General features: G+C 38.6%; 1 protein-coding gene across 1 annotated transcript in view; it reads left to right on the forward strand.

Annotated features, from left to right (window-relative positions):
• The window catches only part of LOC128694075 (DNA polymerase kappa-like), a 103,309-nt gene extending 81,388 nt beyond the window's left edge, over positions 1-21,921 (forward strand). The window contains exons 7-8 of the mRNA XM_070093846.1: positions 3,842-3,966; positions 19,379-21,921. Of these exons, the coding sequence (XP_069949947.1) occupies positions 3,842-3,966; positions 19,379-20,665 (1,412 nt within the window). The 3' untranslated portion in view covers positions 20,666-21,921. The remainder of the gene's footprint in view (positions 1-3,841; positions 3,967-19,378) is intronic.
• The last annotated feature ends 484 nt before the right edge of the window (positions 21,922-22,405 follow it).

Raw genomic sequence — 22,405 nt, forward strand, 5'->3', positions numbered from 1 at the left:
CCTTGAAATTGAGCTCAAAGTAGCAGAAATGTTCGATTTTTACCAAATTTCAAAAGTAAACAAATCGTGCCAATGATCCAATACACGTCAACTGGTGAGTCTGATATTCTTTTACAAGTGCGCCAATAATATTTATACCATTTTTTACACTAATGCAGTAGTCTGCATAACAGTAAATCTTATATTTTTTGTGAGAATAAAAATTCAAAGTGGAAAGCAAAAGAATATAAGAGGGGCCTTGAGATGTGACTAATGACCAGAGGAAATGTCATTTTAGTGCCAGGAATGTCTTTCTTGTTTATTCTGGACCCTATTCGGAAATTGGCATCTTTTGAAATTTGTATGAAATTGGCAAAATTGCTAAATTCTGACCACTGTACTGGATAGTTGAATTTCATAAATGGGTGGTTTCTTGCACCCATTCGATAGAAAAATTGGAGTTCTAGCGAAATATTCATGTTTTTTTGTCAACTAGTACAGTGGAATTGGCCGAAAATGGGGCTCAAAGTGGGCAAAATCGCCGATGCATAAACATCCCTGAGACCGCTAACTTCGCGAGAGCATAATTCCGTAAGTTTTCCATCAAATTTCAAACTTTTGGTGTCCTTATGATCGGGAAAAGATTGTCTATCTTTTTATAAGAGAATTTTTTTTTTTTTTTTTTTTTAAATTTGGCCGACCCTGAGAACGAGTTTCGGAGAGGGCCTGTCGACCCTCAAAGGGTTAAGTAAAGTGTTTGTCTGGTTAATTTTGGGTGATGAGGGGAAGTGGAACAGAATTCTTCCTCCGTAAGCCATGTGTGTTGTAAGAGGTGACTAAAATGCCGGGGGCAAGGGGCTAGTAACCCCTTCTCTTTTATAAATTACTAAATTTAAAAAGAGAAACTTAGGTTTTTCTTTTTGGGCCACCCCGCCTTGGTGGGATACGACTGGTTTGTTAAAAAAAAAAAAATTAAATTGATTTGCAAGCAGTGGCTCTTTAGTGTGTTCTGGCAATTAATTACAGATCTTCAGGTCTTTTATGTGCATAGCATTTTTGCATAGGGAGAGATGGACACAAAAGATATCGAAGAGCAATTTGTGCCTTGTATTATGCCTGTGTGTTTTGTTGTAGTTATCAAGGAGGAGTCTAAGAGGAGGGTTAATATTTGAGTATAATGTTCTGTGTGTATAGTAGGCACAATAATAAGTGTGGATGTTTTGTATATTATGCAAGTTAAGGCTCTCGAAAAGCGGTGGAGTGTGCTGTCTAGTGCAGGAGTTGGTAATCAGTCGCACTGCAGCTTTTTATTGGATTATTAAAGATTTAAGGTAATTTGCTGTGATTGAGCCCCATGCACAAATACCATAGGTGAGGTAAGGGTAAATGAGAGATTGATAAAGAGCAAGAAGAGCCGCTTGGGGTACATAATACCGTATCTTTAAAAGGATGCCTACTGTTTTGGAGACTTTCTTAGAAATTTGCTGTATGTGTGTCTGAAATTTGAGACTGCAGTCAAGGTGGAGACCTAGAAATTTGCCCTCTGCCTGTCTCGAGATAGGTGAACCATTTATCAGTGTGTTTAGCTGTACATTTGATGCTCTGTTTCCGAAAAGCATGAAGTAGGTTTTGTCTATGTTGAGAGTAAGTTTGTTGGTAATCATCCAAGTTGATATTTTTAGCAGTTCAGCATTTACTGTGTCTATTAGTATGGTTGGGTTTGGGTGAGAAAAGACATAAGCTGTGTCATCTGCAAATAAAATGGGTTTAAGGAGATTAGATTCGTTTGGTAGATCATTGATGTAAATGAGAAAGAGAAGTGAGCCAAGAATGCTCCCCTGTGGGACTCAACAAGAACAGGTTGTGTAGTGGAACAGGCTCCATTTGTGTATACTACTGGGTTCTGTTGTGGAGATAAGATTTTAGGTAATCGAGAGAGTGTCCTCTGACCCCGTAATGTTCGAGTTTTTGGTGCAAAAGGTCATGGTCACCTGTGTCGAAAGCTTTTCGTAAGTCTATGAACAGTCCCAGGGGAAATTCATTTTTCTCGAGTGCAGAGTATATTAGTTCAAGCATATGTATAATAGCATCATTAGGAAGGCGGGGTAGGGGTCGGCCTAGGAAGGGTTGGAGGGAGGGGGTAAAGGAGGTTTTGTGTGCGAGGGGCTTGGACTTCCAGCAGGCATGCGTGAGCGTGTTTGATAGGAGTGAATGGAGACAAATGGTTTTTAATACTTGACGTGCTGTTGGAGTGTGAGCAAAGTAACATTTATGAAGGGATTCAGGGAAACCGGCAGGCCGGACTTGAGTCCTGGAGATGGGAAGTACAGTGCCTGCACTCTGAAGGAGGGGTGTTAATGTTGCAGTTTAAAAACTGTAGTGTAAAGCACCCTTCTGGCAAGACAGTGATGGAGTGAATGATGGTGAAAGTTTTTCTTTTTCGGGCCACCCTGCCTTGGTGGGAATCGGCCGGTGTGATAATAAAAATAAATAAAAATATTAGTACTTTTTTTTGGTCTGAACCCAAACTGACAAGGGTTAGGTATGTTGTGGGATATGAAGTAAAAGTAGACTTGTTTGTGTATTAATTTATCAAAGATTTTAGATAGCAGGGGCAGGTTTGATATAGGCCTATAATTGTTCAATTCAGTTGGATCACTTCCTTTGAGGATTGGGGTGACTCTTGCTGCCTTGAGTATGGATGGGAAGGTGTAAGATTCAATGGATTTGTTAAAAAGAGTTGCAATAATTGGTGACAACACATGAGAAGCTTTTTTATGCATGAGTGGTGGTAAGTTATTTAGGTCTTCTGTCTTGTTCTTTAGTGTTTTGATGATAAGCGAGATTTCAGTAGAGTTTGTTGGGGCTAAAAATAGAGTATTAGGGTAGTTGCCAGTGAGGTAGAGATATTAGACAAGAGAGAGCCTTTGGCTGTAATGAAGCATCAGTTTGTACAGTTAAAAAGAATGAGGTAAATATACGAGTTTGTGTAATGAATAACCCAGGATATCATCTCACTGACTGACTTACTGATTTACTGACTGACTTACTGTTGTACTGGCTTACTGACTGACTTATTGACTGACTTACTGAGTTGACTTTACCAACTTACTGACTTAAAGTTAGACTTTTTTACTGAAGAGGACTCTGACAAATCTAGCAGCAGTGCTCTGAAACAGTTTCTAGAGCAGCTGATACCTTACTGTTAGCTGTATAATGTACTGCAGGATAAAATAGCACAGAAATCCATTACAGAATTTATGCACACCTCCAGTTGAACTATTGACTTCAGTACCAGAACCTCTATCATCCACCTCAGCCCAGTAGTGCAACAGCATAACTCTCCACTCTTTTCACAATCATCAACACACACCAGCACCCAGAATTTAAGGTAAGAAATACTGTTATTTCTCTTGTTTGTAATCTTAAGCAGTAAAACAACATAATACATCACAGTGAACAACAATTACATATTCACTTTTATTTTTGTAAGATCTGGAGGTTTAAAAAAAAATTGTTTGGATTTTTTGAAGGCTCCCTGGAATGTAACCTCATTTTTGCCCTAAGTTCTTCATTTTATCTAACACACATTTACCTAACACAGCGTTTTCAGGAACGTAACTACCGTGTAATATAATGGTCTACTGTACATATAAATTTCATAATAAGTGGTTCAAAGAGTCATTTGAATTATGGTAGCCACATATTTCTGGAAAAGTATGATGGTGAATGTGTTGTCTTCTCTGGATCATTCTACCCTGGGTGAAAAGTAATCAGTGTGATAAAGAAAATAAAGAAAATAAAGGCAAAGCAATAAAAGGTTGACATTTGAAAATGTTTAAAAAAAATGCTTTTGTTGCAGGTATTGCTGCCAATACTCGTCTGGCAAAGATCTGCAGTGATATGAATAAGCCCAATGGACAGTTTTACTTGGATTCTGACCGTGAAGAAATTATCAAGTTTGTTTCTACACTACCCATTCGCAAAGTAAGTAGATTTGATCTCATACAGTAAAGCTTTGAGAATAAGTTTGGTTTAAAATTATGGTAATTTATGTGTTTCTACACAATATAACAACAATCTTGTTAAATTACATGACTCACGAAATCATAACACGATTGCAAACAAACCACTATACTGGGGGGGGGGGTTGGATCGTGGCAAGTGAGTCGTAAAACTCCAGGCCAGTCCGTAAGCCACTGTGCCAGCTGGCTACAATATAACTTGTCCAACTAGGTGTATAAATACACCTAGTTGGCTGAATCTTATTGTAGCCAGCTGGTACAGTGACTTACACACTGGCCTTGAGTCTTACAACTCACTCACCATGGGTTCAAACCCCACCCATTCTGTGGTCTGTTTTTTCCATTATTGGCCATATTATGTTGGGAGTGGGGGGAACTATACTTTCTCTCATGTTTTTCATAACCCCAGGTGTAAACTGTAGGATATATTTTCAGGCTTCATGGGTGTGAGTAAATTGTTTTTTCTAAATCAGCAGTTAGCACATGTAGTGTTTTCATATCCTGTGAGATAATATAAGAACTAACCCCTTAACTGTCCAAATGTTGATCTACGTTCTTACTGCTAGTGCTCCTGACTTAAGTGGATGTGGCCTGACCTGACCTGACTAGGTGGGTCATTGGTTTAACCCTTTGAGGGTCGACAGGCCCTCTCCGAAACTCGTTCTCAGGGTCGGCCAAATTTAAAAAAAAAAAAAATTATTTTCTCTTATGAAAAGATAGAGAATCTTTTCCCGATCATAAAGACACCAAAAGTTTGAAATTTGATAGAAAACTTATGGAATTATGCTCTCGCAAAGTTAGCGGTCTCGGCGATGTTTACGCATCGGCGATTTTGCCCACTTTGAGCCCCATTTTCGGCCAATTTCACTGTACTAGTCGACAAAAAACATGAATATTTCGCTAGAACTCCATTTTTTCTATCGAATGGGTGCAAGAAACCACTCATTTATGAAATTCAACTATCCAGTACAGTGGTCAGAATTTAGCAATTTTGCCAATTTCACACAAATTTCAAAAGATGCCAATTTGGGAATAGGGTCCAGAATAAACAAGAAAGACATTCCTGGCACTAAAATGACATTTCCTCTGGTCATTAGTCACGTCTCAAGGCCCCTCTTATATTCTTTTGCTTTCCACTTTGAATTTTTATTCTCACAAAAAATAGAAGATTTACTGTTATGCAGACTACTGCATTAGTGTAAGAAATGGTATAAATATTATTGGTGCACTTGTGAAAGAATATTAGACTCACCAGTTGACGTGTATTGCACGCTTGGCACGATTTGTTTACTTTTGAAGTTTGGTAAAAATCGAACATTTCTGCTACTTTGAGCTCAATTTCAAGGCACTTTTCTTTGTAAAACCAGTCAAAATCATCTCAATTTCTGTAATATGTCTTCCATTTTATAAAATGAGACCAAGAAAACTAGAATACAACAATAAATACCATACGAAAATACACTGCAAAGTCGCTGATTTATTAAAAAAAAATGGTAAAAGTTTTTTTTTTCTCATTATGCACTGTGTGCTGCAGGATTTTTTTTAGACTGTGCACACTGACCACATAGACCCATTCTTTCATATGAAGGCCTACCAGCTTTCTCCCACTAGACTTGAGGCCGCTAGAATTTATGAGTACTAGTACGTCAAAAACCCCTACGCGTAAGACGTACTAGTACGACGAAAACCCTCAAAGGGTTAAGCCAGGAGATGACTTGGACCTGCCTTGCATGGGCCAGTAGGCCTGCTGCAGTGTTCCTTCTTTCTTATGTTCAAACATAGATTGATGTTTTATTTTTCCTGTCTCCAAATTTGGCATGATTGGCCTGAAATACATTGTCAGTAATAGATTGGGTCTTAACACTAAATGTGCACAGTATTAAAAAATCTGGAACCACTTAGTACCTTGTGGGAGCACCAGTTCAATTGAGTGCCAGCTAGAACAAACAGCGCAGCAAACACCAGGGATTCACTGATGCCACATTGTATTAACACTCTCCTTTTAAGAGGAAAGTGATGTTGACCCAGAGTTTAGTGACTTTGAGATGGATGTGGTCACAAGTGATCGAGGAAATATAAAAAAAACCACATCCTTTCAATTTTGATACCAGTGGTAGTGTCATCCTGCCAAAATGTCCTATATATAATCTATGCCCTTAGTAAAGAGAAATGATCCTGGAATGTGAAGGCAAGGTAGTTGCATATGAATCTCTTTAAAGAAATTGCCGGGAACTAGTGCTGCTGCTAATGAATTTAAGGCCAGCAAAGGCTGGTTCAACAGATTCAAGAAGCGAAGTGGCATACACAGTGTTGTAAGGCATGGTCCCCTCATGGAAGGTTCCTTGATGTTGGTGAGGGGCTCTTGATTTAAGGAATTGGATCTGTGCTCCAGTTCCCCGAATTAAGCCTGAATGCCTTCCACATCCCCCCTCCCCTGGGCGCTGTATAATCCTACGGGTTTAGCGCTTCCCCCTTGATTATAATAATAATAATAATGTAAGGCATGGTGAAGCTGCAAGTTCAGACAAACGTGCAGCCGAAGCATTTGTTGATGAATTCAAGGGGTATGTAGAGGCTGAAGGATTCCTCCCCCAACAAGTGTTCAATTGTGACGAAACAGGCCTGTTTTGGAAGAAAATGCCAAAGAGGACCTACGTCATGCAGGAGGAAAAGGCACTGCCAGGACACAAGCCTTTGAAGGATAGGCTAACTCTTTTGTTCTGTGGTAACACTAGTGGAGATTTCAAAATGAAGCTTTTTTTTTTTTTTAATATGTGTTCAGCAGGTTGGTTGGCTGGTTGGGTGACTGGCTGGGTGGGTGACTGGCTGGGTGGCTGACTGACTTGACTAGCTGGGTGGGTGGGTGTCTGATTGACTTTGGCTGTCTCTATCTCTGTCTCTCTCACTGTCTCTTATCTCACAGGTACACATAAGTACAGTTGTCATACATAGTGTAAATTACCTAGAATAACCCAAAAAAGACAGGCAAAGTGGCATACTGTGCTTATAGATATGAGACATGAGCATGACTCTCAAGTAATACGCATTTCAACTTGTTCAGGATTCAGACATGATGATTCTTCAGTGTTTGTAACACCTGTTGGTTCATGAGCAGCTCTCTCTGAGACGGAGAGAAAGACAGGCAGAGATACACAGGCAGACTGAGAGAGAGAGAGATACACATTCAGAGAGAGACAGGCAGACAGAAAGACAGACAGATAACAGAGACAGATAAACAGAGACAGAGTTAGACAGCTAGACAGACAGACAACTAGACAGACAGTTTGACAGATAACAGACATAGACAGATAGATGTAACAGTGTGGACAAATAAAAAAACATATGCTAAGGTTTGGGAGTAGTGCATGAACAGCAATACTGACTGATGAGTGACTGCACTGTCAGTAGTGTAGAGTGACACTTGTCTCACACTGTACATCAAGGAGTTTCATATACTACTTCTAAAAATATTGCTGGGACATTTCTTTCTTTCTTTCAACACACCGGCCGTATCCCACCGAGGCGGGGTGGCCCAAAAGGAAAAACGAAAGTTTCTCCTTTTACATTTAGTAATATGTACAGGAGAAGGGGTTACTAGCCCCTTGCTCCCAGCATTTTAGTTGCCTCTTACAACACGCATGGCTTACCGAGGAAGAATTCTGTTCCACTTCCCCATGGAGATAAGAGGAAATAAACAAGAACAAGAACTAGAAAGAAAATAGAAGAAAACCCAGAGGGGTGTGTGTATATACACCTACCATCCGACTTACGACCGAGTTCGGTTCCGAGAAACCGGTCGTAAGTCGAAATGGTCGTAAGTCGAACTTACTACTGAATATCAACAAAACATTTGTAATGACTTTATTTTATTGTTTTATTTTGGTATTTCATGTTTTACTTTACTTTTTATGTTGTTAGTACTGTATTGTATACTGTAAGGCTTAGGATAAACACTGTGTACAATACAAATAGTTGTTTATTTCCCAGAAATTTGGCATAAAAAACATGCCTGCAACTAGTGCTGATGTGAGTGAATTTAAGGCCAGCAAAGGTTGGTTTGAAAGATTTAAGAATCATAGTGGCATACACAGTGTGGTAAGGCATGGTGAGGCTGCCGGTTCAGACCAAAAAGCAGCTGAAAAATATGTGAAGGAATTCAAGGATTACGTAGACAGTGAAGACTTGAAACCTGAACAAGTGTTTAATTACGACGAAACAGGCCTGTTTTGGAAGAAAATGCCAAGCAGGACCTACATTACTCAGGCACTCCCAGGACATAAACCTATGAAAAACAGGCTTACTCTGTTAATGTGTGCCAATGCTAGTGGTGATTGCAAAGTGAAGCCTTTATTAGTGTATCACTCTGAAACTCCCAGAGTGTTCAGGAAAAACAATGTCCTCAAGGCTAATTTGTGTGTGCTGTGGAGGGCAAACAGTAAGACATGGGTCACTAGGGACGTTTTCTATGACTGGTTACACCAAGTATTTGCCCCACTTTGAAAAATTACCTAATTGAAAAGAAATTAAACCTTAAGTGCCTCCTGGTATTAGACAGTGCCCCTGGTCATCCTACAGACTTGGCAGAGCGACTTTCTGGGGACATGAGCTTCATTAAGGTCAAGCTTTTGCCTCCTAATACCACTCCTCTCCTGCAGCCCATGGACCAGCAGGTCATTTCCAACTTCAAGAAACTGGACACAAAAGCTATGTTTCAAAAGTGCTTTATAGTGACCACAGAAACTCAACTGACTCTAAAAGAGTTCTGGAAGGATCACTTTAATATCCTCAATTGTATAAACCTTATAGGTACGGCTTGGGAGGGAGTGACTAAGAGGACCTTGAACTCTGCTTGGAAAAAACTGTGGCCAGAATGTGTAGACAAAAAGGATTTTGAAGGATTTGAGGCTAACCCTGAGAATCCTATGCCAGTTGAGGAATCCATTGTGGCATTGGGGAAGTCCTTGGGGTTGGAGGTTAGTGGGGAGGATGTGGAAGAGTTGGTGGAGGAGGACAATGAAGAACTAACTACTGATGAGCTGATAGATCATCTTCAACAGCAAGAGGCCACACTTGAGGAAACTGCTTTGGAGGAGGGGAGAGAGAAATTGAAGAAGTTGCCTACTTCAAAGATTAAGGAAATGTGTGCAATGTGGCTTAAAGTGCAAACCTTTTTTGATGACAATCACCCTAACACAGCTATTGCAAGCCATGCTGGTGACTATTACACTGACAATGTTGTGAAACACTTTAGGAATGTCATAAAGGAACGGGAAGTACAGGCCACTATGGACAGGTATGTTGTGCGACAGAAATCCAGTGACTCTCAAGCTTGTCCTAGTGGCATTAAAAGAAGAAGGGAAGTAACCCCGGAAAAGGACTTGCTACCTCAAGTCCTAATGGAAGGGGATTCCCCTTCTAAACACTAACACCTCTCCCCTCCTTCCATCCCATCAATCATCACCAGATCTTCATTAAAGGTAAGTGTCAATTATTTTATTATTGTAATTATTCTATTGCATTAAACTTAATATTTCATGTAGTAAATTTGTTTTTTTCATACTTTTGGGTGTCTTGCACGGATTAATTTGATTTCCATTATTTCTTATGAGGAAAATTGATTCGGTTTTCGATATTTTCGGTATTCGATGAGCTCTCAGGAACGGATTAATATCGAATACCGGGGGCCCACTGTATTTAAAAAATATATAAATATTTGGAGTGCTAGAAGTGAAAATGTAGATCAACGTTTGATCAATGACAGTGTTAAATGAAGAGTTATGTGGCCTTCATCTAGAAGCACAATTGCATAAATTTATTACCCTCATAACTTCCACCTCTTTGAATATGAATTTTGACTTATCATTATGAAAATAGCCCTGTCATATGATCATTATTAAAATTAAAAAGTCAGAATCAGACTTTTATTTCTTTGCTAAGGTTACAATGTGTGTTTATATTTCCTGATTTGATTGGTACAAAGAAAATCACTATCATGCCGAGTCATTTTGGGCAGACTTAACCTAATACTTAAAGACTACTTAAGTCTAGATAGGTGAAGAGTGGTAGATTGCAAATATTCAATATTTTACTCTATTATTAATATGAGGTAGTACAATTTATGATACAAACATACGTTTTTAAGTTTGTTTACTCTATTATTAACGCTCAAATGGTCAAAATGTATATATACGTTCTCGAGTAGCGCCCCAAACGTATATATACGTTTAATTTTTCATTCATTCAACATTGGCACGATAGGCCTGAGTCACATGGACATGAGAGAATGGGTGTGCGCACTCAGTGTGCACCGTATGAAAAAAATTGGGGACGTCCGGGTACCACATGCTCTTTTTTTCTATAAAAAAAATAATTCTCTCAAAATATTTGGGGTGCTGCGCAGGTGAACGTATATATACGGTTGGACAGTTTAAGGGTTAATATGAGGCAGTACAATTAATGATAGAAACATACATTTTTAAGTTTGTAATAATGGCTCAATAGTTAAGGGATAATAAAATATTTGGGAGAGTTGCTTTAAATTTGGTTCAAGTTTTGAGAGCTGTTTTGAACAAAGAGTTCCAGATCTTCAGGCCCTTTATGTGCATTGCATTTTTACCTAGTGTGAGATGGACGCGAGGGATGTCAAAAAGTGTTTTGTGCCTCATGTTATGCATGTGTGCTCCGTTGTAGCTGTCTAGGGAAAGTTTGAGTGGAGGGTTGATATTGGAGTTTAATGTTCTGTATACATATACTATAGTAGGCACAAAAATAAATGTGTATATTTTGTATATTAACTTGTTAACTGTCCAAACATAGATCCATGTTCTCACTGCCAGCGCTCCGAATATTTTGAAAAAAAAAAAAAAACATTTTTTTTTTAACCCCTTAACTGTTCAAACATAAATCTACATACATTCTTACTGCTAATGCTCCAAACATAGATCAACATTTTATTTTTCCTGCCTCCAAATTTGGCACGATTGGCCTGAGATGCCTGGTCAGCACAGAATGGGTCTTAACACTCAGCGTGTGCAGTATTAAAAATATCTGGGACCACTTAGTACAGTGGACCTTTGGATATTGGCAGGTGCGGAAATCGGCAAATTCGGAAATCAAGCACTTTTTTTCAGCGAAATTCTCTCCCGGATATTGGCTATCCACTCGGAAATTGTTGGTGTGAGACGAGTCCTCACACGTATCACACTCAATCTGTGCGTCTCTCTCATTGGGTTAGGAATACTCCATGCATTCATCCATTGTTTTTGGTGCTTGTTTATTGTTTGCAACTGTGAAATAAACCACCCGCTTGGAAATCGTTGGTATGAGACGAATCCTCACACGTATCACACTCAGTCTGCGCGTCTCTCTTGTTGGGTTAAGAATACTCCATGCATTCATCCATTGTTTTTGGTGCTTGTTTATTGTTTGCAACTATGAAATAAGCCACCATGGGGGCCAAAGAAAGTTCAGAGTGCCAGCCCTTTGGTGAAGAAGGTGAGAAACACTATAGAATTCAAGAAAGAAGTTATCGCAAAATATGAAAGTGGTGTACGTGTGGCGGAGCTGGCAAGGATGTATGGGAAATCTACATCAACAATCAGTTCCATCCTGTTGAAAAAAGCAGAAATGAAGGAAGCTGATGTTGCGAAAGGTGTAAATATGCTAAAGAAACAGAGGTCTCAAACAATTGAGGATGTGGAGAAGTTGTTGTTGGTGTGGATCAACCAAAAACAATTAGCAGGAGATAGTGTTTCGGAGGGATAATTTACAAGAAGGCAAGGCAGTTGCATGCGTGTCTCTTAAAGAAAATGCCGGGAATGAGTGCTGCTGTTAGTGAATTTAACCCTTAAACGGTCCAAAGAGATTGACGTTCAAATTCGTAGTGCTACAAAAGTAGATCTACTTTTTTTTTACATATTTTCAAATATAACAAAAAAAAATGTAGATAAAAGTTTTTTTTACACGTTTTCAAATGTAAAACAAAAAAGAAGATCTACATTTTTTTACATACTTTCAGATGTTGGAAAAACGTATATATACGTTTGGACCATTTAAGGGTTAAGGCCAGCAAAGGCAGGTTCAACAGATTCAAGAAGTGAAGTGGCATACACAGTGTTGTAAGGCATGGTGAGGCTGCAAGTTCAGACAAATGTGCAGCTGAAGCATTTGTTGATGAATTCGAGGGGTACGTAGAGGCTGAAGGATTCCTCCCCCAACAAGTGTTCAATTGTGATGAAAGAGGCCTGTTTTTGAAGAAAATGCCAAAGAGGACATATGTCACACAGGAGGAAAAGGTACTGCCAGGACAGAAGCCTTTGAAGGATAGGCTAACTCTTGTTCTGTGGTAACGCTAGTGGGGATTTTAAAGTGAAGCTTTTATTCGTGTATCACTCTGAAAATCCCTAAGTGTTCAAGAAAAACAAAGTCATGAAGAGTAAATTGTGTATGACATGGGTCACAAGGCTAATTTTCATTGAGTGAGTCAATGAAGTTTTGGCTCCAGTGTGAAGGAATACCTCCTGGAAAATAAATTGCCACTTAACCCTTTCAGGGTTTCGGCCGTACTAGTACGGCTTACGCACCAGGGTTTTTGACGTACTAGTATAGGGCAAGGAGGAATAACATCTTGTAGGAGTGAGGAAGAGCCAGTTGTGAGTGTGGGGGAAGTTCGTGAGGCAGTAGGTAAAATGAAAGGGGGTAAGGCAGCCGGGATTGATGGGATAAAGATAGAAATGTTAAAAGCAGGTGGGGATATAGTTTTGGAGTGGTTGGTGCAATTATTTAATAAATGTATGGAAGAGGGTAAGGTACCTAGGGATTGGCAGAGAGCATGCATAGTTCCTTTGTATAAAGGCAAAGGGGATAAAAGAGAGTGCAAAAATTATAGGGGGATAAGTCTGTTGAGTGTACCTGGTAAAGTGTATGGTAGAGTTATAATTGAAAGAATTAAGAGTAAGACGGAGAATAGGATAGCAGATGAACAAGGAGGCTTTAGGAAAGGTAGGGGGTGTGTGGACCAGGTGTTTACAGTGAAACATATAAGTGAACAGTATTTAGATAAGGCTAAAGAGGTCTTTGTGGCATTTATGGATTTGGAAAAGGCGTATGACAGGGTGGATAGGGGGGCAATGTGGCAGATGTTGCAAGTGTATGGTGTAGGAGGTAGGTTACTGAAAGCAGTGAAGAGTTTTTACGAGGATAGTGAGGCTCAAGTTAGAGTATGTAGGAAAGAGGGAATTTTTTTCCCAGTAAAAGTAGGCCTTAGACAAGGATGTGTGATGTCACCGTGGTTGTTTAATATATTTATAGATGGGGTTGTAAGAGAAGTAAATGCGAGGGTTTTGGCAAGAGGCGTGGAGTTAAAAGATAAAGAATCACACACAAAGTGGGAGTTGTCACAGCTGCTCTTTGCTGATGACACTGTGCTCTTGGGAGATTCTGAAGAGAAGTTGCAGAGATTGGTGGATGAATTTGGTAGGGTGTGCAAAAGAAGAAAATTAAAGGTGAATACAGGAAAGAGTAAGGTTGTGAGGATAACAAAAAGATTAGGTGATGAAAGATTGAATATCAGATTGGAGGGAGAGTATGGAGGAGGTGAACGTATTCAGATATTTGGGAGTGGACGTGTCAGCGGATGGGTCTATGAAAGATGAGGTGAATCATAGAATTGATGAGGGAAAAAGAGTGAGTGGTGCACTTAGGAGTCTGTGGAAACAAAGAACTTTGTCCTTGGAGGCAAAGAGGGGAATGTATGAGAGTATAGTTTTACCAACGCTCTTATATGGGTGTGAAGCGTGGGTGATGAATGTTGCAGCGAGGAGAAGGCTGGAGGCAGTGGAGATGTCATGTCTGAGGGCAATGTGTGGTGTGAATATAATGCAGAGAATTCGTAGTTTGGAAGTTAGGAGGAGGTGCGGGATTACCAAAACTGTTGTCCAGAGGGCTGAGGAAGGGTTGTTGAGGTGGTTCGGACATGTAGAGAGAATGGAGCGAAACAGAATGACTTCAAGAGTGTATCAGTCTGTAGTGGAAGGAAGGCGGGGTAGGGGTCGGCCTAGGAAGGGTTGGAGGGAGGGGGTAAAGGAGGTTTTGTGTGCGAGGGGCTTGGACTTCCAGCAGGCATGCGTGAGCGTGTTTGATAGGAGTGAATGGAGACAAATGGTTTTTAATACTTGACGTGCTGTTGGAGTGTGAGCAAAGTAACATTTATGAAGGGATTCAGGGAAACCGGCAGGCCGGACTTGAGTCCTGGAGATGGGAAGTACAGTGCCTGCACTCTGAAGGAGGGGTGTTAATGTTGCAGTTTAAAAACTGTAGTGTAAAGCACCCTTCTGGCAAGACAGTGATGGAGTGAATGATGGTGAAAGTTTTTCTTTTTCGGGCCACCCTGCCTTGGTGGGAATCGGCCGGTGTGATAATAAAAAATAAAATAATAGTACGCCTAAATTCTAGTGCCCTCAAATCTAATGAGAGAAAGCTGGTAGGCCTACATATGAAAGAATGGGTCTATGTGGTCAGTGTGCGTGGTATAAAAAGAATCCTGCAGCACACAGTGCGTAATGAGAAAAAAAAAAAACTTTGACCGTGTTTTTGGATTAAAACAGCGACTTTGCACTGTATTTTCGTATGGCATTTATTGTTGTATTCTAGTTTTCCTGGTCTCATTTTATAGAATGGAAGACATATTACAGAAATTGAGATGATTTTGACTGGTTTTATAATGAAAAGTACCTAGAAATTGAGATCAAAGTAGCAGAAATGTTCTATTTTTACCAAAGTTCAAAAGTAAACAAATCATGCTAAGCGTCCAATACACGTCAACTGGTGAGTCTAATATTCTTTCGCAAGTGCGCTGATATTATTTATACCATTTCTACACTAATGCAGTAGTCTGCATAACAGTAAATCTTCTATTTTTTTTGTGAGAATAAAAATTCAAAGTGGAAAGCAAAAGAAAGTAAGAGGGGCATGGGGACGTGACTAATGAACAGAGGAAATGTTATTTTAGTGCCAGGAATGTCTTTCTTGTTTATTCTGAACTCTGTTCGGAAATTGGCATCTTTTGAAATTTGTGTGAAATTGGCAAAATTGCTAAATTCTGACCACTGTATTGGATAGTTGAAATCGGTATATAGGTGGTTTCTTGTACTCATTTGATAGAAAAAAATGGAGTTCTAGCGAAATAGTTATGATTTTTGTCGACTAGTACACTGGAATTGGCTGAAAATAGGGCTCAAAGTGGGCAAAATCGCTGATGTGTAAACATCGTTGAGACCGCTAACTTTGCGAGAGCATAATTCCGTAAGTTTTCCATCAAATTTCATACTTTTGGTGTCATTATGATCGGGAAAAGATTCTCTATCTTTTCATAAGAAAAAGTAATTTTTTTTTAAATTTGGACGACCCTGAGAACAAGTCTCTGAGAGGGCCTGTCGACCCTGAAAGGGTTAAGTACCTCCTGGTGCTGGACAGTACTCCTGCTCATCCTCCAGACTTGGAGTGTAAGTTCATCACAGTGAAATTCTTGCTCCCTAATACCACTCCTCTCATCCAGTCCATGGACCAGCAGGTCATTTCAAACTTCAAAAAGCTGTATACCAAAGCAGTGTTTCAGAGGTGCTTTGAAGTGACCTCGGACACTGAATTAACCCTAAGAGAGTTCTGGAGGAATTACTTCAGTATCCTTCATTGCATAAGATTTATAGACAAACCTTGGCAGGGATTGACTTTCAGGACTTTGAACTCTTCTTGGAGAAAATTGTGGCCACAATGTGTCCTCGACAAGGATTTTGAAGGGTTTGAGGCTGACCCTGGCCTATCATGGAATGTATGTATTGTGTCTTTGGGGAAGTCCATGGGGTTGGATGTGAGTGACCAAGATGTGGTAGAGTTGGTGGAGGGCCACAGGGAAGAGCTAACCACTGCAGAGCCGCAGCACCTTCAGCAGGAACAGCAGCGGACTGCAATTGAGGATATTGCTTCAGAGGAGGAAGAAAGGGGGGAGAATGTGCCTTCTTCAGTGATTAACCCTTTGGGGTTCGATAGGCCCTCTCAAAGACTTGTTCTCAGGGTCGGCCAAATTAAAAAAAAAAAAAAATGATTTTTTCTTATGAAAAGATAGGGAATCTTTTCCCGATCATAATGACACCAAAAGTATGAAATTTGATGGAAAACTTACGGAATTATGCTCTCGCGAAGTTAGCGGTCTCGACGATGTTTACACATCGGCGATTTTGCCCACTTTGAGCCCTATTTTTGGCCAATTCCAGTGCACTAGTTGACAAAAATCATAACTATTTCGCTAGAACTCCATTTTCCTATCGGATGAGTACAAGAAACCACCCATTTACCGATTTCAACTATCCAATAAAGTGGTCAGAATTTAGCAATTTTGCCAGTTTCACACAAATTTCAAAAGATGCCAATTTCCGATTAGAGTTCAGAATAAACAAGAAAGGCATTCCTGGCACTAAAATAACAAGTTCTCTGTTCGTTAGTCACATCCCCAGGCCCCTCTTATATTTCTTTGGCTTTCCACTTTGAATTTTTATTCTCACAAAAAAATAAGATTTGCTGTTATGCAGACTACTGCATTAGTGTAGTAATGGTATAAATAATATCAGCGCACTTGTGAAAGAATATTAGACTCACCAGTTGACGTGTATTGGACGCTTGGGATAATTTGTTTACTTTTGAACTTTGGTAAAAATCGAACATTTCTGCTACTTTGAGCTCAATTTCAAGGTACTTTTCATTGTAAAACCAGTCAAAATCATCTCAATTTCTGTAATATGTCTTCCATTCTATAAAATGAGACCAAGAAAACTAGAATACAACAATAAATACCATATTAAAATATAGTACAAAGTCGCTGTTTTAATCCAAAAACACGGTCAAAGTTTTTTTTTTCTCATTACGCACTGTGTGCTGCAGGACGTACTAGTACGTCTGAAACCCCCAAAGGGTTAAGGACATTTGTGCAAAGTGGAGTGAGGTGCAAAGTTTTGCGGAGAATTATCACCCTGACAAAACTGTTGCAAGCCGTGTTTGCAACATGTTCAATGACAATGGCTTGTCCCATTTTAGGCAAATTTTACAGAGATGCCAGAAACAGGCCTCTCGTGGACAGATTTTGTGTGACAGTGGTGCAGTGACTCTCAAGCTAGTCCTAGTGCCAGTAAAAAATAAAGAACAGAAGTAACCCCAGAGAGGGTTTTGATACCTGAAGTCCTTATGGATGGGGCTTCCCCTTCCAAACAGTAAGCTCTCCTCCCTTTCCCTTCCTCTTCTTCTTCTTCTTCCATATTCCAACAAGAGTCTTCAGTAAAGGTATGTAATGTTCATTTATTATTAAAATTACTGCTTTATATTTCTTTCTCATTGTTCTTCTTTCAACACACCGGCCGTATCCCACCAAGGCGGGGTGGCCCAAAAGGAAAAACGAAAGTTTCTCCTTTTACATTTAGTAATATATACAGGAGAAGAGGTTACTAGCCCCTTGCTCCCGGCATTTTAGTTGCCTCTTACAACACGCATGGCTTACGGAGGAAGAATTCTGTTCCACTTCCCCATGGAGATAAGAGGAAATAAACAAGAATAAGAACTAGAAAGAAAATAGAAGAAAACCCAGAGGGGTGTGTATATATGTGCTTGTACATGTATGTGTAGTGTGACCTAAGTGTAAGTAGAAGTAGCAAGACGTACCTGAAATCTTGCATGTTCATGAGACAGAAAAAAGGACACCAGCAATCCTACCATCATGTAAAACAATTACAGGCTTTCGTTTTACACTCACTTGGCAGGACGGTAGTACCTCCCTGGGCGGTTGCTGTCTACCAACCTACTACCTCATTGTTATCTGTATATATTTTACAATGTTTTTTACGATGTTTTCACATGTTTTATGATTGTTCATGGTTCAATAGGTTAAGGAAGCAGTATTGTTAGGCTAAGTAAATGCTATTATTATATTTCCCTACAATATATTTGTGCACCAAGCATTCATGATTTTTCAACATTCTCATGGTTCTTGATCCCCTAACCCTTGCGAATGTGGAGGGAGACCTGTAATAATAGTAATATAAATAACAATAATTATATTTCAAATTAATGTACAAACATGCACAATAATTTGAAAGTCCATAGTAAGCATAGCATTTTGGGCAAACTTAAATTAGAACTATGACTACATAGTTTTTACAATCTTCTAATGAAAATGAAAAAGTTTATTTCCTTGTAAAGCTTACAATGTGTAGTTTAAACGTTATAAAATATTCATTACAAAGAAGGCCACTAGCATGCCTAGGCATATCAGGCAGACTAATACTAATTCTTACTCTGTATTGTTATAGGTTATGGAGCAGTACATGTTAACATACATTATTAGATACATACATAATTAGATACATACATAATTAGGAATATAATACAAGGTATTGACCGGAATTAAATAGTTGAGATATAAGTTACGTGATTATTCATTGAAAAATAAAAACTTTGTTATTGAAAAGTTGTGAAAAACTGAGTAGGAGATACAGAGTGGCATATTACATGTTTCTGTTTTATTGTTAAATAATGTAAGTAAATTTTGAGTTACGTTTCCCTAAAAAAAACGCAAATGTATTTTAAAATTATCTTGAGGGCACACGGTGTTTTGGGTACATAAAAAAAAGCACGCTCTGTAGATTTATCCTGGGATAACTCAGTAAAGTCAAATAACTTACATCACCTGAATAACACTCTGCACCTTATAAACATTTTCTTCTCCACAGTTTCTCTGAAAATGTTATTGACCTGTGTAAAACAATACAAAGAATACTTTTTATTAATTGTCAAATGGAGCTGCAGTAGAGTATTTGGAGAAGTGTCCAGAAGGTGGCCATCTTGGAAAGTCTTAAAAAAAGAAAAAGAATTTGCCCCATCTAGACTAATTCTTGGAGACTTTTTTCCATACAGCTCAATGGACATCCATGTAACTTCACAGAAAAAATCAGTTCTCACTGTTTCCATACTGATCCTTAATGCTCCTGTACTAACAGTCTCAACAAGATTTTAAAAATTTCTTTCATTTAGGGCCAAACTCAATTGTCTTGAGTTACCAATCAAGGGTTAGTATCTGGACCTCTTGAGATTCTATATTTCCCAAATGCCTAGCAAAAGGGATGTTATCTGATGCATATTCAGAGGACAGAAACATGCACAAAAACATCTTCAAATTATCAACCACTAAACACATTTTACTGACTGTGTATTAAATACATACTTTTGTGTGCTGGTTTATCTTTCAATAAGACACAGCAAGAATATGACTGGATGTTGAGTGTTGTTTTTTCTACTTTAATATTAAGTGATACATGTAGATTTATTTGTTACAGGTGAGTGGCATTGGCAATGTGATGGAGCAGCAACTTCAGGCCCTGGACATAAGTGTCTGTTCACATTTGATAGAGAAGCGTGGCCTTCTTAAGCTTCTCTTCTCTGATAATAGTTACAACACTTTTATAAGCATTGCTTTGGGCTTAGGCCATACCACACTTGAGTCATGGACAGAAAAAGACCGCAAATCAATAAGTACTGAGACTACATTTAGAAACACTGCAGATAAAGCTACACTTTTCAAACTAATTGAAGAGTTATGTAAAGAATTAGCAGATGAAATGGAACAGAAGACCATAGTTGGGAAAGCTTTCACATTAAAGTTAAAAACTTCCGATTTCCAAATAAGAACTCGCACTCAGACTTTACCTGATGCTAAATGTGCACTTGATGTAATGGTTTCTACTGCAAGGCGACTCTTGCAACATGAGATGAACACATCTGTTAAACCTCTTTCATTGCGTTTATTGGGTGTACGCATGTCAGTGATTAGAAATTCATCTGAGATGGGTCCAAGTCGTCAGACGACTCTTACACAAATGTTTTCAAGATCTCTTAAACCTAAAATGAATTCCACCTCAGACTTGATTGGAAGAATGTTTGTTGAAGATAAATTTAATTGTGATGAAGACCAATCACATTTAAAGAATTCACACCAGTATGATGCTGGAAGTTTTGCACTTGCTACTACAAGTGAAATACAGTCATCCTGTCAACAAGACACAAATTTGATAACTTGTGATGCAGTAAAAGTTAACAATCATTCAACATTGGACGACAGTATGCCAATGGAGTACTTTCTTGCTAAACCTAGAGATACTTTAGATTCCTTTCCAACTAGAAGCCACGAATGCCCTGATTTAGGACACAGTAGCAAAAGTAATGACTCTAATAAATACTGTCAGAGTGAAAATGGGCAAGACTTAAAGCATTGTGAAAATCTACAAGATCTTACAAGTACTAACACAGGCATGCCAGAGGACCCAATTACTGATTTTTTGTGCCCAGTGTGTGAAAAGAAGCAATTTAAGACTTTAGACTCCTTAAATATGCATGTGGATGAGTGCCTCAGTTGTAATACAATCAGTGAAATTTTGCAGGAAGGTACAATACAGCCAAAACAATCTGGCTGTAACCAAATTCCTTCCATACCTTCAGTTGCAAGTCGCACTGAATGTGCTTCTCAGTCAGAGGTTACAGGGAAACGGAAGGGAAATAATTCAAACAAAGGAAAGAAAAAGGTGAAGATGGGAAGTAATACATTAGAGAAATATTTCTCATCATGATTATCTGTAATATAATTTATATTAGCTTTTAATTATATCACCCTTATTAAAATATTTTCAAATTGTTGACTGTGCATAATTTTGTCGAAATACATGAAGAATAAATTTATATTACAATATTTTATTTCTTATTTAGGCTAAGATGATTATAATGAAAGGAATTTTGTAAGCAGCAACTTAACTGCTTGTAGAGTGATGTTTGCAAGGTTCCATGCACACGATGCCCTCGTACATACGTCAGGCAGACATAAATCAGTAGAAATCAGACTAGTCCAACATCAGTACTTGATTAGGATGGCTGAGGAGTCAAATGCACTCTTTATCCATGTGAGTACTTGCAGTCATCCACAGGGGTGGGCAGCAGCTCAGGTCAATTCAGTACAACTTTTATTTCTTAATGTGGTAGAAATAATGTAGTTTACATGTAACAGAACATTGGTAGGTACAAAAGAAACCCACTAATATGCATGCATTTTGGACAAACTAAATGTTACTTAAGATTTATACAATATTCTTATGCAGTTAACTATAATCATATGTACAATAAGAAAGGTACATAGTAACAAATGGTACCATTTCAAACTGATTCAATGATCTTTAGTTTTGTGGAGTGATTGAATAGAGATGGTGAAGATACAGGAAGTTCCTTAGTTACAGTAGAAATACAAAGCGACAAGTTGGGTTACCAGTTATGTATGAGAATTGAAAGAAGTTCGGAAGAACAACACTAAGGAGATGAGGTGCTTTTTAAAAATAGCTCTGAATTGATTAGCAGATAGGGGGGTCTTTTGAATCTTCAAGAAAGAATTTCAGATTTTAGGGCCTTTTATGTGCATTGAGTTTTTGCAAAGGTTGAGTCTAATATGGGGGATGTAAAAGAGGGTTTCGTGTCTTATGTTATGCCTGTGCAGCCTGTGCCTGTTGCAGCTATTAACCCTTTGACTGTCAAAAAAAAAAAAAATTATTTTTCTAGCCAAAATCTTAAGAATATTTTTCTGAATGTTTTAAAAGAAAAAAATTTTTTGCAATCAGTACTTACCAAGATAGAGACGTGAAGCTGATAGAAAGGGAATTGCTTATGGCAACATCAGCGACTGCTGCTTACTCGGTAATGTTATTTTTAGTTTTATTCTATTTTTTCTTTTATTTTTTAATATTTTATTTTTTCAAGTACTTTTGTGTCCTGTGAGACCAATATAATGTGTAATGTATATATATCCACTTGTTATATGCAACACAATAACCGCACAAATATTTTTTTTTTTTTTTCAACAAGTCGGTCGTCTCCCACCGAGGCAGGGTGACCCAAAAAAAAAGAAAGAAAATCCCCAAAAAGAAAATACTTTCATCATCATTCAACACTTTCACCACACTCACACATTATCACTGCTTTTGCAGAGGTGCTCAGAATATAACAGTTTAGAAGCATATACGTATAGAGATACACAACATATCCCTCCAAACTGCCAATATCATCATTAAAATGTTTACAAAACCTGTTTACACAAACCAGCAATAAAAAAATTTTTTTATTACCATTGTTTTATAATATATATACACTTATAGAGTTACTGGACATATTCCTGGAACTGCTACAGCTTGTGGAAAGTTGTTTGTGTGTGGGTGGTTGAAGGTAGCCTTTGTTTTGGATGTGCTGAGAGCGGCGTGGCCGGTGTCACATGATGCATTACACAACCACCACCACCCATTACCCGTACCGTCTTCCACAATAAGCATGCT

The sequence above is a fragment of the Cherax quadricarinatus genome, chromosome 43 (assembly GCF_038502225.1).
Source record: "Cherax quadricarinatus isolate ZL_2023a chromosome 43, ASM3850222v1, whole genome shotgun sequence".
In the NCBI taxonomy this organism is placed as follows: domain Eukaryota; kingdom Metazoa; phylum Arthropoda; class Malacostraca; order Decapoda; family Parastacidae; genus Cherax; species Cherax quadricarinatus.